This window comes from Physeter macrocephalus, chromosome 10 (genome assembly GCF_002837175.3).
Source record: "Physeter macrocephalus isolate SW-GA chromosome 10, ASM283717v5, whole genome shotgun sequence".
Classification (NCBI taxonomy): domain Eukaryota; kingdom Metazoa; phylum Chordata; class Mammalia; order Artiodactyla; family Physeteridae; genus Physeter; species Physeter macrocephalus.
In genome coordinates this window covers 25,285,100-25,303,426 of record NC_041223.1, presented here as the reverse complement: position 1 = coordinate 25,303,426, position 18,327 = coordinate 25,285,100, and the positions used below count along the sequence as shown (strand labels likewise).

Genomic DNA, 18,327 nt, shown 5'->3' with positions numbered 1-18,327 from the left:
TTTGGTGAGGACTGTTTGTTCCAGGTCGCCTCTTAGGGTGATGGCCAGTTTATGGACTGTGTCTCTTGGGTCACATGACCACTCTTAATCCAATCAGCTACGGTGGGGCGGGGCGGGGGAGGAGAAATCTGGGGGCAGTTATTTGTGCAACCTTTGTCCTCAGAATAGTTTGGGTCAGTTCTCTCAGCAGGGTCTCGGTTTCCTTTATGAAGGGACGCCAGGTACAGCAAACATGTCACACACATACACACACACACACAAACACACCCTGATTAAAACAACAGTTACTAAAATAAAGGACGCATGAATAAAATGATTGAATTATGCGGTTACATGTAGGAAATAATAAAGAGGGGAAGAAATCTATATTGACCGGGACCAAGAATTAGCTTTGTCCAAGTAGTTTCTTCACAATAGAACAAACTGGTTTTCAAACATGAATTTTCTTTTGCAAAACTGACCATCCTGTTGTCACGTCTGTAGGTTTCTGAAGGCCCCTGCTCCTGGCTTACGTTCCTCCTAGGAGACCTCAGCATTCAGCACGCTGGGGACGCTTTGTTTCCTAAGTTAGGAGAGAGATCCTGGCGGGAAGTCAACGTCCAGGATCAGATGCTGGGGTTGAGGATCCGTGGCTCCGAGCGGCGCGGGGGAAAGGCGGCGGTAATCGAAGCTCTGGGCGCATTTTCCTAGAAGCCTCCAGCGCTCCGCCACCTGTCTGGAGTCTGCCCGAAACTCAAGCATCTCCTCTCCTGAGTTTCCCCCTTATAGGCTTGTCCCTGGGAGTGTGGGCGGCCGCATTGCTGAGCACTGAAACTCTCACCCCCCTCCCCCCGCTAGCCTTCCTCCTCCTGCACACCAGCCTTTCTTTTCTGCCTCAGTCACTTCCTTCCTCAGCTTCTTCCTCCCCAGTGCGTTGAAGAAGATAACCAGCCCGCACCGACGCAGCCCCAGTTTTCTCGGAAAAGAAAAGGAGGCGGAGAGGTGAGTGATTGCCCTGGGAAGGTGTGGCCAGGTAGGTATGAAGGATGGACGGGGGTAGCCGGTGGAGGCCAAGCAGCCGCGGGGATCGTGGGCTGCGGGTGGAGAGCCGGGACCGGGAGGGGGCTAAGACGCCTGGAGGGTATAACTGACCTTGGGCTGAGCGGGTGCGGGGGACCGGGTGGGCGCGCCCCTGCGTCCCCCAACTCTCCAGCAGACTTCCGCCCTCGGCTCACGTGACGTTTTGCCGACCGGGGGCGGACAGGGCAGGGAGACCCGCAGCGTTTAAAGATTTTTTACCGCGGAGCAACGTGTCCGCTTTGCGCTTGGGGAGCCAGTTCCGCAGAGCTGAACGGGGACGGGCTGGGAGTGAGGGGACCGGCTCCCCCGAGGAATCTGGTGGCTTCAGGGCAGTGCGCTCTGCGGCGCCGGCGGCGGGTGCGGATCTGTACGCTCCCGATTCTGTGTGCGGCGTGGGTGGTAGTGAGGGGACACCAGCGACTCGGGGAGCCCCAGGCTGGGTCCGTTTGCGTCGCTCGGTTTGGGCGCTCGCTCTCGGGGCGCGCCGGGGGCGCACCGACAGCCGGGGAGCGCGGGCAGGCGGCGCTGGCGCGAGACTCTCGGAGACAAAGGCTTCCGGAATGCGGTTCCTCCTGGGGAGGTCGCCCGGGAGCCAGCCGTGCGCCCCGGAGCAGGGGGCCGAACCCCGCGCTCCCCGGCTCTGCACTGGTATCGGTGGTGACCGTGTGATGGCCCGCTGGGGACAGGGTTTTGGGACCCCTTCCGCGACAGCTCCCAAACTTGGCGCAGGGTTGACCAAATATGGAGTGTGTGCGCGCCTGCGAGGGGCAGGAAGGAACCCAGTCATTCTTTGACCCGCATCAGCTGCTCGTCAGGGATTGTGAAGGAGGGCTGGGAAACAGTGGCCAGCCCCAGTGTGGAGAGGTGGCTCCTCATTCCAAGATGTCCCCACTCCAGTAGGCTTATTCCTTGACATTAGAAAATTTCTAGGTATTGCCTCCAAACTTAAAAAAAAAAAAAAAAAAAAACCAACAAAACGAAAAAGGAACCAACCACCCAAAGAAAAAAGCTATGAGAGTCCTTAAATATATTCTTAAGCGCATATTGATGGTGGAGCATTTCAGCATATGGCCCAGATGGCCCAGTGCTCCCACATTCCGCTTTCTTTGTGATTCCCACGCACAGTGCCTAATTGGATTCTGTCTCAATTAGAGCGCCCGACTAGCATCTGCCATCGCCTTCCCCTGAGCCTCCCACTGAGGGGCTCTCTTTCCCTTAGACTTGCTCTGCCCATGGCCTCTCATTGTTCTTGATCTCGCTGCTTAACACCAGTCCCAGGCTTCTGTCCTTATAAAATGTCATGGGTCTTCCAAGGATTGTGCAACAGAGTATTTTATACTCCTTTGTCCTCATTAAATAATCAAATAAAGATGTAAACCATGCCAAATTATGTATGCTAGCAATAGTTTCTAAGCCTGTTATTTTCCTACTCGGAAGGGTCAGCGCAGGGAGCCTTTCTTACTTTCTAAGTGTCTGCCTTAGTAAGTGCTCAGCATGTAATATTTCACACAAATACAACCCACTGTTATATTTAGTGCAGTTGGCATAATAACCAGCAAAAAATAAATAAATAAATAAAACAAAATTTTTAAAAAAGGAGAAGAGCCAGAATGATGCAGTAGAAACGGCATTTAATTGTGGGAAGCCCCTCGGAGTCAGTTTCATCATCCATAAAATGGGGATAAATAATATTACTTTGTAAGGTTCTTAGGTTTACATGAATTAATGCCGATAAGGAGCCTCAGGTGTAATTAATTACAAAGAAATTCTGGTTGTCTTCCTGTCTTAAAATTGGATGAACATACATCTGCTTAATGTGATCCAGGAATTCACAGTACTTAAGGGCGGGATTTCCTCTTTGAGTCTCATTATTAAAGGAGAATTAGGTCTGAAGTGTGTGGCTGGTGGGGGGTGGAAAGAGTGGAAAACGATGTTAAAGAGAGAAATATTCAGGGTGGGAGGAAATCAAAGCATCTGAGAATTGGAAAGGACTGTAATCCCCTCGGACATTTCCCTTTCTATATTGTCCAATGTGGGCTGATTTCTTCATCAGCCCTCAGAGATCCATATTACTACTGCAAACTTTATTCACTGTTAGACCGTTTTGATTGTTAGAGAAATTTTGTCTCATATGGCTTTCAAATCTGCCTTTCTGTTCCATCTATCCATCCTACCCAGTAGAGCAACACAAAATAAGTCTATTCACATAAGTACATAAAAGGAGCTTTAATTTTTAAAAAATAGCAACAGGTCTTCTCTAGGCTAACTTTAAAAGTCAAGATTCTTTAGAGTGCAAGTGACAGAAACTTAAGCATACCAGCACAAGCCAAACCAGGAAAGATTGGTTCATGTAACTGGAAAGTCCAAGGTCATATACAGACTCAATCATTGTTATGTGGCTGGATTTTTCTTTGTGTCAGCTTTATTCCTGGCAGGCTCTTTTCACATGGTAGCCATTTATATAGGGGCTGTGAGCTTATACCTTAAAACCCAGTAGGAAAGTGTCTTTTTTACTAGTAGTTCTGGCAAAATTCATGGGCTGAACCCATTGTTCAGGATGGGATCACCTATCCTATGTCCCAAACCAAGTATTCGGACTTTGAACCACTCTTGGAGTCCAGGGTGAGGCTCTACCCAAGATACATGGGTTTAGAGTAAGGAAGAAAAGGCTCTATCCAAACAAACATTAGACTGCTGGTGCCAGAAGGCGGAATGGGTGCTGAGCAGGGAAATATAACAGCTGTCCACCACACTGACATTAACAGGTTTTTTTCTTACCATTATTCTGATGGCATGTCTTTCAGTTGTGTCCTCTGGGTATGTTTTACCTTTTTAGTGTCTCTCTTAAACTATCTTGAATTGAATATAATAATTTCACCAACACAAAGTTCCCACATTTGGACACTATAATTTTTGATATTCGGTTTTATGTAGATGCATTAACCTAAGATGTTGCATTTTATTGAAATGTAGGCTTCTTAAATTATAAGATTTACACGAAAGTGTAGCAGTGTAGTGGTGCTTTTATTATTAGCTGATAGAAAATCTGGGGTCTTGATCAATATCGTTTAAACATAGATGTCATTCTTGTTTTTTCAAAGCTACCGAGAATTAGTTACAATCTGTCTGAATAAAGTTGTTTCTTCCAAATCATCACCCCAACGTAAACCATTCACACAATCCCACTCTTTTATTTGATTTGGAAAACTTACAATTTGCAAACAGACTGAATTGATTCCTTTTGCCCAGCTGCTCATACTTGCCAACCCTCATGTTGCTGTTTTCACTGTAAATTACTGCCTTCCTATAGAAACTCATTCTTCTTCCTTTACTTCTATACTTTACTTCTTTGAGCCAACAAGGTTGGGTTTCTCTCCTCCAGCTCTACCTGCACTTTCCTGTTTCTTGCTGTGTTTGTCTCCTCCCACTTTCCGTAGGTGTTTGCCAGGCCCCTTTACCTTTTCTGTCTGAGTGCATTTCCTCCCTCTCAGAGCTCCTCTCTGTTCCTCACATAAATCAGCAGCTCCATGGTGACAACACCCACATGTGTGGTTCCATCCCTTCTCATGTCTTTGCTCATTTTCCAGTCTGCAAACCAATTATTTATTTATTTACTTTTTTTTTTTTTTTTTTTTTTTTTTTGCGGTACGCGGGCCTGTCACTGTTGTGGTCCCTCCCGTTGCGGAGCACAGGTTCCGGACGCGCAGGCTCAGCGGCCATGGCTCACGGGCCCAGCTGCTCCGCGGCATGTGGGATCTTCCCAGACTGGGGCACGAACCTGTGTCCCCTGCATCGGCAGGCGGACTCTCAACCACTGCGCCACCAGGGAAGCCCAACCAGTTATTTATTGAACTCCTGCTCTTGGTGCCAGACGTGGTCCAGCAGTGAGCATGACAGTCAGATCCCCGCATAGAGGAGCTCACTGTCTAGTGATAAAAACTGAGAAGTGTCAATTCTAATCAAGTGAAATGAAGAGGGCACACATGCTGTGGGAACACACACGGGAGAGCTCTCCTACTCCAGGGATTCAGGGAGGGCTTCCTGCAGGAAGTTATATCTCAGCTGGGACTGCACATGTGGAAGTTAGCCCCAAGAAAGAGGAATAGCCAGAGTCCGGGTTGAAGAAGAAACAGGATATGGCAAGGCTGGAGGTGTGAGAGTGAAGGGTATTTGAGGAATAAAAAGAAGCCCCTTGGAACTGCAGCCTGGATTCAAGGGAGTAGATTTGAGGCGGCTGGAATGGTGGAATGGTGGGCACAGCCGAGCCCGTGGAGGACCTCATGAGCCAAGGGGATTCTCACAGCCGCTGTTAGTCCTGAACTCCTTATCCAAACATGAATGGTTTTCATCGCAGGCTCTCCATTACAGTCAGGTTGCACTGGGCACTGCTGGGGGAAGGGACCCAGAAGTCATCATTGCGCTGACCCCATGGTATTAAAATTGCCTTGGATCCACCTGGATCCACCTTCCTTATTGGACCGCAGGCTCCCGGAGGGGAGGGATTGTGTTGGTTTATCCTGGTACCACCAGCTTCTAGCTTAGGGCCTGCCCCAAGTGTGCTGTGGTTTTGTTTTGTTTTTTGCTTCTGTGCTTTTCTATATACTCTTCCCTGTGCCTAGAACATTCTTTCCCAACTGTCTACTGGCCACTCCTCCCCAGTGACAAAAACTTCTGTGGCTTCCTCCTTTGTGTTCCCTTAATGCCTTGGACCCACCACTGAAAGAGGGCTTTCTTGTCACATTGTTATTCATTCCAGGCCTTTCTCTGCGTCTGGATGGTGAGTTCCCTGAGGGCAGGTGCTGTGTCACTCACCTTTGTATTTTTGGTGCCCAGAGCATGGGCTTAGAGTTCATAGTGGGTGCAGGGAGAATGGCTTCATTCTGCGCAGTAGACCGTGTAGAAGAAGAGTGGGGTCAGCCCAGAGGGGCAGTTATAAAATTGGGGAAATGGAGGTACTCTAGGGCTGGGTACATCATGCAAGTATTTTTAGGAAGGTGGCCACAGTAAATTAATAGTTACAAATGCTACATGAAAAAAAGAAAGGGCCCTTGGATTTTGCAAGGTGTGTTTAATGGAATGTAGAAACTGTAGTAATACACATTTATTTTTTTCTCCCTCAGGCAGCAATGAATGTGGATCGCGAAGTTAACCTCTTAGTGGAGGAAATTCATCGTCTGGGTTCAAAAAGTAAGTATTATAACATGGATACAGTATTTCTTCTGAGTTTGTGTTAGAGCAGGTAGGACTAACTTTTAGAGGCATATGAAGGGATCACCTAGGGATTCAGGACACAGTTAATGGCAGCTCTTCTGTCAGCCTCAGGTGATAACTGCTGTTAGCCTTGAAGTGATTTCTGGAGACAGAGAGCCACTGGGGTATTGTGTTTCTTATACAAAGAGTGGTTGAGATATTTCATTATCCTTTGAATGGAAAGAAAATTGCTGTACTTCTGTAACCTAGCTGCACTGAAATCTTGTAATTAAATCATGTTCAAATTTTTATTTGTCACACTATTAAAATTCATTTTTTTCCTGCTTTACCCTGCCACCATTTTGCAAATTGCCAAATGACTAGGGACTCAGATTGAAATTTCAATAAATTGTCTTTATTTTCTCCAAGTTTTTGAGTTTTGTATAATCAGGTGTTTATGTGTATATAACTAAAAGAACCCATCCTTTAGGTAGTTTTCTTTTAAAGTTAGCTTTCCCCCTAGCAGCATATAAGCAGCTATTGTGAAATTTGTGACATGTAAAATTGGTAGTATTAGTGTCCTTTTCCTAAGTTGTAATGAAAGCAACTGTTATGCTTGTAGCTGTAAGTATTTCGTGCATCTCAGACCAGACATACGAGAGTTTGGGGAGCATCTCGAAAATTGTAAGAGCAGTAGATACATTCAGCAACAACTGGGATAATGGAACCCAAAGTTTAAAAATTATGTCATATAAGTGAAAAACAACTTTAAAAATTACCTTGAAAGAGTTGCTTGTCATTATAGCTTGATTCTTCTTACTTATAGCTCTGTCTACTTATGAATCACAAATCATTTGAAATAACAAGAGGTACCTTGAAAATTCCATTAAGCCATTAGTATCAAATGTCCCCTGTAGTTTTTTGTTGCTGATGTAACAGTACTATAAACTTTGTGCATGAAGCAACACATTTAATATCTTTTTAAAAAAATATATTTTATTGAAGTGTAGTTGATTTACAACGTTGTATTAATTTCGTCTGTACAGCAAAGTGATTCAGTTATATATATGTATATATATTCTTTTTCATATTCTTTTCCATTATGGTTTATCACAGGATATTGAAATAGTTCCCTGTGCTATACAGTAGGACCTTGTTGTTTACCCATTCTATATACAATAGTCTGCATCTGCTAACCCCAAACTCCTAATCCATTCCTCCCCCATATACCCTCCCACTTGGCAACCACAAGTCTGTTCTCTATGTCTGTGAGACTGTTTCTGTTTTGTAAATAAGTTCATTTTGTCATAGTTTAGATTCTACATATAAGTGATATCGTATGGTATTTGTCTTTCTCTTTCTGACTTACTTCACTTAGCATGATAATCTCTAGGTCCATCCATGTTGCTGCAAATGCTGATATCTCATTCTGTTTTATGGCCGAGTAGTATTCCATTGTATATATGTTCCACATCTTCTTTATCCATTCATCTGTTGATAGACATTTTGGTTGCTTCCATGTCTTGGCTATAGTGAATAGTGCTGCTATGATCATAGAGGTGCATGTATCTTTTTGAATTATAGTTTTGTCCACATTTAATATCTTAATGGTCATGTAGGTTGGGAGTCTGTCTCAGTCTGTTTGGGCTGCTATAACAAAATACTCTGGACTGGGTGGCTTATAAACAGCAGAAATTAATTGCTCATACTTCTGAAGGCTGGAGGTCTGAGATCAGGGAGCCAGCATGGTCAGCTTGGAGTCCTCTTCCAGGTCTCAGACTTCTTGTATCTTCTCATGGTGAAAGAGACTAGGCATCTCTTTGCAGCCTTTTTATCTATCTATCTATCTATCTATCTATCATTGTGGTAACATTGATTTATAAGATTGTGTAAGTTTCATGTGATACAACACAGCATGCTCTTCTGTTTGGTTTGGTTTGTTCATTTATTTGGGGGGTTTTGTTTGTTTGTTTTTCATATTCCACATATGAGTGAAATCATATGGCATTTGTCTTTCTCTGTCTTATTTCACTTAGCATAATACCCTCAAGGTGCATCCATGTTGTCACAAATGGCAAGGTTTCATCTTTTTGTTATGGCTGATGAAATCTTGCAGCCTCTTTTATAAGGCATTAATCCTTATGACTCATGACTTTACACCCTTACACCCCCCATGACTTTGGCACCTCCCAAAGGGCCCACCTACTAATATCATTACCTTGTGGGGTTAGGATTTCCACATATGAATTTTGGAAGAACACAGCCATTCAGACCACAACGGAGTCTGATAAGGGTCACCTGGGCTAAAATCAAGGTGTTGGCAGGGTGCATTCCTTTCTGGAAGCTCTAGAGAATCTGTTTCCTAGCCTTTTTTCTAGCTTCCAGAGGCAGTCTGCCTTCCTCGGCTCATGGTTCCCTTTCTCCATCCTCAGCTTGCTAAGTTCTCACATTGCATCACTCTAATCAAACACATGAACAATCTCTCCTAATCCCATTCTTCTCCCACCCACTTCACCATATTCACTCGATGGAAGTTCAGTTTTTATTTATTTATTTATTTGTTTATTTATTTTTGGCTGCATTGGGTCTTCATTGCTGCGCGCGGGCTTTCTCTAGTTGCGCTGAGAGGGGGCTACTCTTCCCTGTGGTGAGCAAGCTTCTCATTGCAGTGGCTTCTCTTGTTGCGGAGCACGGGCTCTAGGCGCTCAGGCTTCAGTAGTTGTGGCACGTGGGCTCAGTAGTTGTGGCTTGTGGGCTCTAGAGCACAGGCTCAGTAGTTGTGGCCCACGGGCTTAGTTGCTCCACGGCATGTGGGATCTTCCTGGACCAGGGATCGAACCCATGTCCCCTGAATTGGCAGGCGGATTCTTAACCATTGCGCCACCAGGGAAGTCCCTCAGTGAGTCTTATTTTCCATAGTGATGCCCCTACCTGTGTTCCTCATTTCTACATTCTCAGTTTCTCCTGAGCTCTGTGACGAGCTTTGTCACTCTTGGGAGTAGTACTATTCTTTGGATTGTTAAAGATATTAAAGGTATATTTCCAAAGATTTGTTGGGTTTTCTTATTAGATCTTTCTCCATGTCACCTTAGTGTTTATTGGTCAGATTCAATTGCATTTAAAAGTCTAACCTCTGTATCCCTAGCACAGTGTTATTATTTGCTAAGGCAAACTGAACCCGCACTTCAAAATGAGCAGCTTTACAAACTAGATGACTACAAAGTAATTATCCTAACTTCTATAAGGATGAAAATATTTTGAACATTGCAACTTCACTAGGCCTCCTTGACTTACCTGTTCCTGGTAATAGATGACTTTTAAGTTGGAAAGCATCTATAGAGATATGTTATCTACTGACAGGTTATGGTTATTTATGTTGTGTCTGGAATAATTTTGACTAATCTAAATTATTATTTGATTAATCATATTTAGACTAATCTAAATGTGATGTATTAGCCGAAGTTGGAGATTGATGAATTTAGTTTTACCTGTTTATTTTAAAATAAAGTTCTTTAAAGTCTCTCATTTTTCATCCTGTAGAAAAGAATTAAGTGGATAAAGATTATTTGGAGATTTAAACTCCTTCGTTTAACAAATATTTCTTGAATGCTACCTTTGTGCTCAAGTGCTGGAGATGGGAAAATAAACAAAATTCCGTCTCAGCCCTTGTGGGCCTCTTTAGGTATCGAGAAGACAGATAAACTGGAAACGTGTATTGGGAAGTGGTTAAGAGTGTGTGCTCTGGGGGACTTCCCTGGTGGTGCAGTGGTTAAGAATCCACCTGCCAATGCAGGGGAAACGGGTTCAAGCCCCGGTGCAGGAAGATTCCACATGTCGCGGAGCAACTAAGCCCGTGCGCCACAACTACTGAGCCTGCACTCTAGAGCCCACGAGCCACAACTACTGAGCCCACATGCCTAGAGCCCGTGCTCCGCAACAAGGGAAGCCACTGCAATGAGAAGCCCGCACACCACAATGGAGAGTAGCCCCCGCTCGCCACAACTAGAGAAAGCCTGCGCGCAGCAACGAAGACCCAATGCAGCCATAAATAAATAAATAAATAAATAAATAAATTTTTTTAAAAATGGAGTGTGTGCTCTGAAGTCAGACTCTGGGAATGAATCCTAGCTCTTCTGTGTTCTTGCTGTGTGACCTTGGGCACATTTCTAAACTTTTCTGACTACTACTCTTTCAATGAGTATTGAAGATATTTGTTTTTCACACTTTAAAATCTCTAAAAGAAGGACTTTAAAAAAAATATTTATTTATTTATTTATTTTGTGGTACGCGGGCCTCTCACTGCTGTGGCCTCTCCCGTTGCGGAGCACAGGCTCCGGCCGCGCAGGCCCAGAGGCCATGGCTCACGAGCCCAGCCGCTCCGTGGCATGTGGGATCTTCCCGGACAGGGGCACGAACCCCTGTCCCCTGCATCGGCAGGCGGACTCCCAACCATTGCGCCACCAGGGAAGCCCCAAGATGGACGTATTTTATGATACATGGTGTGCTGTTGTTAAATTGGAAGTTTAATTGGAACATAAAATAATGGTGCTGTCTTGCAATCAATTGTGTCTTATCTTTGACAAAATGGTTGAGTTTTAATGATTGTAAAATGCATTGAACGGTTCAATAAATGCATTCAACTTTACTCAATAAATGTTAGCTATTATTACTTTAATTGATGGTGACTGCTTTGATTGATATATACTCAATTTTATAAGAAGAGCTTTAATAGCTCGACTGAAGGAATCATGGATGGCTTCTCAGAGAAGGTGACATTTGAGTCCATTTTTGAAGAAAAAGAATTTAGCTAAAAAAGAGGGTCTAGGATGCTGGGTAGATGGCTCAATATGGGCAAAGTTACCAGGGGAGGTGACTCCTGTCACCTTGGGTAACACCAAGGTGCTCATTTTGACTGTATCACAAGGTGCATGGAATGGTATGGCAGGAGATCAGGGGAGAGATGAGTGCAAGGGCCAGAGGATGGAGAGTCTTAATTGTGAGGCCATGGTCTTCACTTCAGTTTGAAGGTGATAGGGAGCTATTCAAAGAGTAGAGTAGAAGAATATCAATTTAAGTTTGCGTCATACAAAGTTTCTTCCACATTTTAAATTCGGCATCAATGTAGAGGGTGTATTTGGGGTAAACATGGAGAAGGGGAAACTGATAGGGAGTCTTGCAGTTACCCACGTGAGAATCAGTTTGGGCCTGAACCAAGGAATTAATTGTCCATGAAGAGGAGAGGCTAGAGCAACAGAAGATACAAAGAAGGTGGCACCACCTGGACATTTGTCAGATTGAGGGGTGAGTGGGCAGGAGAACTCTGAGATTACAGCCAGGTTTCTGCCTTTGGTACCTTTAAAAACTTAACCTAAATTGAGAATTTACCATAGGCTGGCACTCTATAGAAGACTTTACCTATATTCTATCTTTTAATCTTTGCAATAACCCTGTGAGGGGTATTTTTACCCTCCTAACTGCAACTCAGATTGCTTGAAGGAACTGCCAGGTTACCAGCAGCTGCACTGATTCCTGTAATCAGTGAAAGATTCTCATTGCAAACAGAGGGTTGTGCAGCTAGAAGTTAAGAAATCAAACAGGTGCAGGAATTCCCTGTGGACCAGTGGTTAGGACTCAGCACTTTCACTGCCGAGGGCGCAGGTTCAATCCCTGGTCGGAGAACTAAGATCCCGCAAGCCACGAGGCGCGGCCAAAAAAAAAAGGGAACTCAAACAGGTGCATCTTTGCTTTCCAGGCCAAACATTCTCTGTTTTCCTTTACAAACTTATTTCCTTCTTTTTCTCCTCTTAAGATGGTTTACTTGCGGTGAGTAAATTATCCACTCTAATTACTGTTCTCCTAGACACTTAATTGTTTCACCTGTGCCTAATGGCACATACCCCATTTCTCTCATTCGTAATTGAACCAATGTTAACTGATAAATGGATAAATAAAATGTATTATATCCATAAAAAAATAATTGAACCAATAATGATCATCGATCAAGTGCTTAGCATGTGCTGGGCACTGTGCTTTGTGCTTTAGAACTGTGTCCCCAACCTCACAGCGTGGGAGGTATTAAGATCCCCATTATACAGATGAGGAAACTGAGGCTTAGGGAGCTTACATAAAAGTTCTCAAGGCCAAACAACTAGCAGATGGCCAGGATTTCAACTGAGGACTGTCAAGTTTTTTTAAGAAGCTCTGTGTTATACTCCTTTTAAAGTCCAGAACAGGTACCGCCCTTCTTGAAGTCTTCCCTTCCCATTCTAGCCCAGTCATCTTGTTCTTGACATCCAATCACGTACTGCTTTGTGCTGTTGTTTTACTATATGTTTATGTCCTTGTGGGAATGGAAGCCATTTCTTTGATAGCTAGAAAGTGATTCTATACTTCCTTCTCTCTGCCTCTGGTGCCCAGCACAGGGCTGCACCCACAGTAGGAGTTTACTAAGCTGCAGGCTATAAGCTCTAGCAGGGGAGCGCAGGAACTCGAGAACCCTTCTCACTGTGATGGCCATCTACTTGACAGGGCGCGCAGCTTTGGGAGGGAAGAACTTGGAGCAGCGCAGTAGGATGGGACTGGGTCAAGGGTTCAGCCTGGTAGGTCAAAGGATACAGCCAACAGTTGGAAGGTGTCCTAGATTACCCTTTGAGACTTCAGTTGATTGACTTTTAGCCAAAGATCCACCTTAATTGTAAAAAACCTTTCTTTTTAGAACAGTTTTAGATTTGCAATAAAATTGAGAGGAAGGTATAGAGATTTTCCATATACCCTCTGACCCCCACACATACATAGTCTCCCCCATTATCAACATCCCCCACCAGAGGGGTACCTTTGTTACAGTTGATGACTCTACATTGACATATCATTATCACCCAGAGTCCATGGTTTACATCACATTTCACTCTTGGTATTGTACATTCTGTGGCTTGACTAATGCGTAAGGACGTGTCTCCCATCATTATAGTATCATAGAGTATCTTCACTGCTTTAAAAATTCTCTGTGCTCTGCCTGTTCGTCTCTCCCGTATCCTAACCACTGAAAACCACTGATCTTTTTACTTAGTTTTCTCTTTTTCCATAGCTTTGCTTTTTCCAGAATATCCCATAGTTGGAATCATACAGCATGTAGGTTTTTCAGATTGCTTTCTTTCACTAAGTAATACATATTTAAGGTTCCTCCACGTTTTTCATGACTTGATAGCTCACTTCTTTTTAGTGTTTACCTTAACTTTTAACATCTGTATTAAAAACTGGCCTTCAAACTAGATAATCTAGGGATTCTGGTAAATAAAGATTTCTTCATTTTTAAGGTCACCACTCCTTCCCTGGGGATTCTGAGCATGTTCAGAACACACTTAGAGAAACACTGCTCCTGATGCGGGGTTTCTCTTGTACTTGTTATTTTTATCGATTCAACAACTAACAATTAAAAAATCGAAATTTAGACAGAGAGAGGAATTGTCCACTGTAGTGCTGTAACACATTCACTTTTTTTTTTTTGCTGCACCGTGTGGCATGCTGGATCTTAGTTCCCCAGCTAGGGAGACCAGGGATCGAACCTGTGTCCCCTGCAGTAGAAGCACAGAATCTTAACCACTGGACCTCCAGGGAAGTCCCACACATTCTCTTTTTGTTACTGTTTCTTAGTTCTCTTCCACTCTCTGTCCAGATGACACTGAAGCTAGGAGATGTACCACACATTGCATTTATTCTATCACTTTTTGAATCTGGCAAGAGGTTACACTGAATTTTTGACTGTTGACTGTTAAACTGTAATCTTGGTTAACCTTCAGTTAGATGTTTATGAAAGATTATGTGTATCTGCCACACATGGTGGCAAGAAACAGACTTTGCATCGGCTAACGTTGTGTTTTCTCAAATCAGATGCTGATGGAAAATTAAGTGTGAAATTTGGGGTCCTCTTCCGAGATGACAAATGTGCCAATCTCTTTGAAGCACTGGTAGGAACTCTCAAAGCTGCAAAAAGAAGGAAGATGATTACATACCCAGGAGAGCTACTTTTGCAAGGTGTTCATGATGATGTTGACATTATATTGCTGCAAGATTAATGTGGCTTGCATAGCTTTGTTTATTGTGGGTTTTTTTTTTTGTTTCTGGTAAACTGGAATATTACATCAAAGGACAAACATATTAGCATACTTAATGTATTTTTATAGAACTTTATAAAGAAAGGGAGACATTTTAGAAGCCTGTCCTTTTTTATCTTGAAAGCAAATTTATGTATTACACTGTAAAATGAACAAAACCTATTACTTTTCTCAGGAATCTGGCTGGAAAATGTAGGCAATGAGGCTTTTTTGGTGGGGATGCAAGAGTGTTTGTTTCATAAATCATTCTTAGATAATTTCCACAGATATTTGACATTCTATGAAATCAAGAAGCAAACTTGAAGACCAGCTCCCACAATGAATGTAATGTTTATGTAATAAAAACATGTAACTCTCTTAAAATTGCCTTATTGCCTTATTTTGTCATTTGAGATTTATGTATCTCTCAGAATCGAGTTTTTGCATCAAGATTAGGTAACTGCAGTAAAAGTTATCTTGATTTGAAGAAAAATTCTCTTAAAACTACAGAATTTTAAAAGTAGGGTTGGTTAGGGTTATGATTTGGCCCTATAAAAAATATTAATTTTGATGCCTATATTTTGCTTGCCGCTGGGATAGGGGACGTGCCCCCCAAAATGTAACCTAAAAACTTCACTTTCTAATTGGATTAGTTAGACCCACCTGAAATAATACAGGATTATCCGTGATTGCATGTTGCAGCTTGTAGTACCGAACTGAAAATGATACAGAATCTCAAGGAGGATAAGGTCAGTGAAAGGCATGATGGTTGGAAGAGGTATAGAGGAGGCAGAATTTGCAGGATTGGAGCTGATTATACCCAGAGGGAAAAAGGTGGGATGGGTGAGGATGATGACTCAAGGTAAGGCAGAGGGACATGAATTAGCAAGGCATGATCTTGTGAAAGGTAGGATGTCAGGTTGACTGGAATGTTAGGAAGAGAGGTGATTCAGTTTGGCTAATTAACGTTGAACCTGGGAAGCCAGGGAGAGGAGTCTGGGGAAAAATTGGAGCAGGAAAGTTTCATGATGAAAGTGATGTTTCGTGAAGGTAGGTCTGCCACTGGTAACTAGGGTGGACTGTGGAGAGTGCAGAGGTAGTCAGACAAGCCAGCAAAAACATTGCTCAAGAATCTCATGGGGGTGGTGATAATGGGAAGACAGAGGAAGGATGGAGTCCAAACACATTTTAAAGGAAATTGAAACTTTGTCACCAGTACCTTTTCTTGTGTGACAGGACCCCAATTCAAACTAGACTAAAGAACAACAGAATTCACTGGTACTTCATAGTCATTGCTAACATTTATCAAGCATTTATTATGCTAATCCTCATATAACCCTGTGAGGTAGGTAGTATAGATGAGGTAAGAGAGACACAGAAGAGTTAAGAGCTTCTCCAAGTTTACCTAGCCAGAAAGTGGGCAAGTCAGGATTTTGAAATTTGACTCATCTAACTGGCAAGTCCAGGGATGGAATGGAATTCAGGCATGGCTGGCTCCAGGGACGCAAACACTTGTTTAAACACTCTGACTTTCCATATCAGCTCTGATGACTTCTTTGGTTTATTCTCATTCTCTTTCTACTCTAAATATGTTTCCTGCATATAGATGCCTGCAGGTAGTTGCAAATTCGTCTACTCCTAGATTAGCAACTCTAGCAGAGAGAGAATTATATATTAATTATGAATTCAAGGAAAGGAACTCTGATTGGCTCCACTTGCAGCATAAATCTACCCCTCTGATCAATAACATTTGCCAGAGGGATGAGATATCTTGAATGACCTGGGTCATATGCTTGTTTCTGAGTGAGGATTGGTTAGGAGACTGTGCTTCACAGCCTCACCTCAAATAGGAGAGGGATAGTTCCCCGAAGGGAAGGATGCTAAGTACACGGGAACAACACAGGTTTAATATAGATACAAAGAGATCTTTTGAGGATGAATCCATAAAATATATATGTGGCAGAAAACAAAAGATAAATGAGAAGAAATGGTCAAAAGCTACTACTCGTGTGGCCTTAGTAACTGAGAGAATAACGTGTTAGCAGAGATAGGGAAATTGAGTGGAGCAGGAGGGCTGGTTTTAGGGAGAGTTACATTTGGACATGGTGAACTTGGAGTATTTGGACTGGAAATGTGTAGTAAGCAAGTGAGGATTTGGTTCTGGAACTCAGGTGAAGGTTCAGGAATATCGACAGAGACCTGAGAATTATGGTTCAGGATTGATTTTCATCTCAATTTTGATATGTATAGATAATCATAATTCTGCCTCTATTATTATCTTTAATTTGAAATTTTAATTATTAGGCATTTAGAAAACACAAAAGACATACAATCTACAGGCTTTGTAAAAGGCTGGGCTGAGAAACAAGCAATTTTTAAAGGAAAGCAATCTGGGAAACTCACATGTCTGATGGCATTTTTTTGAGAGCAGGTTGACCTCATAGTCAAAGACTCCCTTAAAAAATCTTCAGAAGTTGAAATAGTTACTTAGTTTATCACTTTGTTAAGTATCTTCTTGGTGAGTATCCAATGAAGTTTCAAAGTTTCAAACCCATAATGATTTAGAATTTGAGAAATATATTCCAGAAAAAATATATCCATGGGGTTATTTAGTTATTTTGAGAAACTTAATAGAACAGCATTCCTATCTACTTCCGACATCCATAATATAGTTTTATGTATTTTCCTTTAGATTCAAGATGGTCAATTCCTTTGTAACAATTTAATATATGGATAGTTCTTATTTGGATCATGGTCTTAACATTCAAAATCATACATTTGATTTCTTTTGACCCAGAATCACAGTGAAAATACTTTTTCTTGGCCATAAACTGCATTCCAGTTAATCATCCCAGTAATGAGTGTCATTGGCTATAGATGGATGGGAATTAGAAATTATAAACAATTGTCCACAAACATTTCTTCATTCTTGCAACAAAAATGTACAGTATCTACTTTGTTCAAGTCACTGTGCTAGGCACTAGGGGTTATTATTATTCTCAAAGAGAAGCAAATAATTTGCACAATATATTTTAAATATAGAAGAAGCTTTGGGTAAATGAGAGAGGGATACAGGTGCAAAAATGATGACTTGTTACAGGGTGGACTGGGATGAAGTGAAGTTTGCCTTAAAGCAGGAGGATGATCCGAAGGACTTTACTGGTGGAGTTGTTTCTGCCTACAAAGGTAGAGAAAGGCAGGTAACTTAAGGTAAGGAAGGACAGAGGAGTATTGGGAGCTGAGGCTGGAAAGGATTGGGACATTAGTTTGAACACTTAAGACAGAAGAAACAATTCTAAGTGTATGTCTTAATAATAGTGAATTACAAAGAACTGTAAAAAAAAAAAAAAACTTGGGCTTCCCTGGTGGCGCAGTGGTTGAGGGTCAGCCTGCCGATGCAGGGGACACGGGTTCGCGCCCCGGTCCGGGAAGATCCCACGTGCCGCGGAGCGGCTGGGCCCGTGAGCCATGGCCGCTGCGCCTGCGCGTCCGGAGCCTGTGCTCCGCAGCGGGAGAGGCCACGGCAGTGAGAGGCCCGCGTACCGCAAAACAAACAAACCAACAAAAAAAAACTTATATGAAATAATTTGATAAGTACCACTCATTATGAAGTAACTTTAATTTGTAAGATCCATAACAGTGCTATTTTGTATACTGAGATTATACAAAACAATCTATAATTATAGCTTGTCTTCAGAGTGAATGACTGTTGATTGAAAAATTGATTAATGTTACCACTTGTGCAAACTCAAATTTCCTTAAGTTCCCGTCATAGAAAATCCAAGCACTCCTTCTTGTGCTGGAGGCACAATTTAAAAATAAGTTACAGAAATGTTGATTTGAGGAACTTGTCTTAATTGAACACTCACATCCCAGACTTCCCTGGTGTCTGAGCTGCTTCCTACGGTTCCAGACAATGAGGGGAAAAAAGGCCTATGGACTGACAGACAAAATACAAACATATGTGATGGCAAAGGAACAAGCCTGC

At 42.7% G+C, this 18,327-nt stretch overlaps 1 protein-coding gene across 1 annotated transcript; it reads left to right on the top strand.

Annotated features, from left to right (window-relative positions):
* Nucleotides 1-502: 502 nt before the first annotated feature.
* On the top strand, nt 503-14,723 carry ABRACL (ABRA C-terminal like). The gene is made up of 3 exons (XM_007101027.2): nt 503-981; nt 6,180-6,246; nt 14,137-14,723. Exons 2-3 carry the CDS (start codon nt 6,186-6,188, stop codon nt 14,319-14,321), a joined length of 246 nt encoding a protein of 81 aa, XP_007101089.1. The 5' UTR covers nt 503-981; nt 6,180-6,185; the 3' UTR covers nt 14,322-14,723.
* Nucleotides 14,724-18,327: the final 3,604 nt, after the last annotated feature.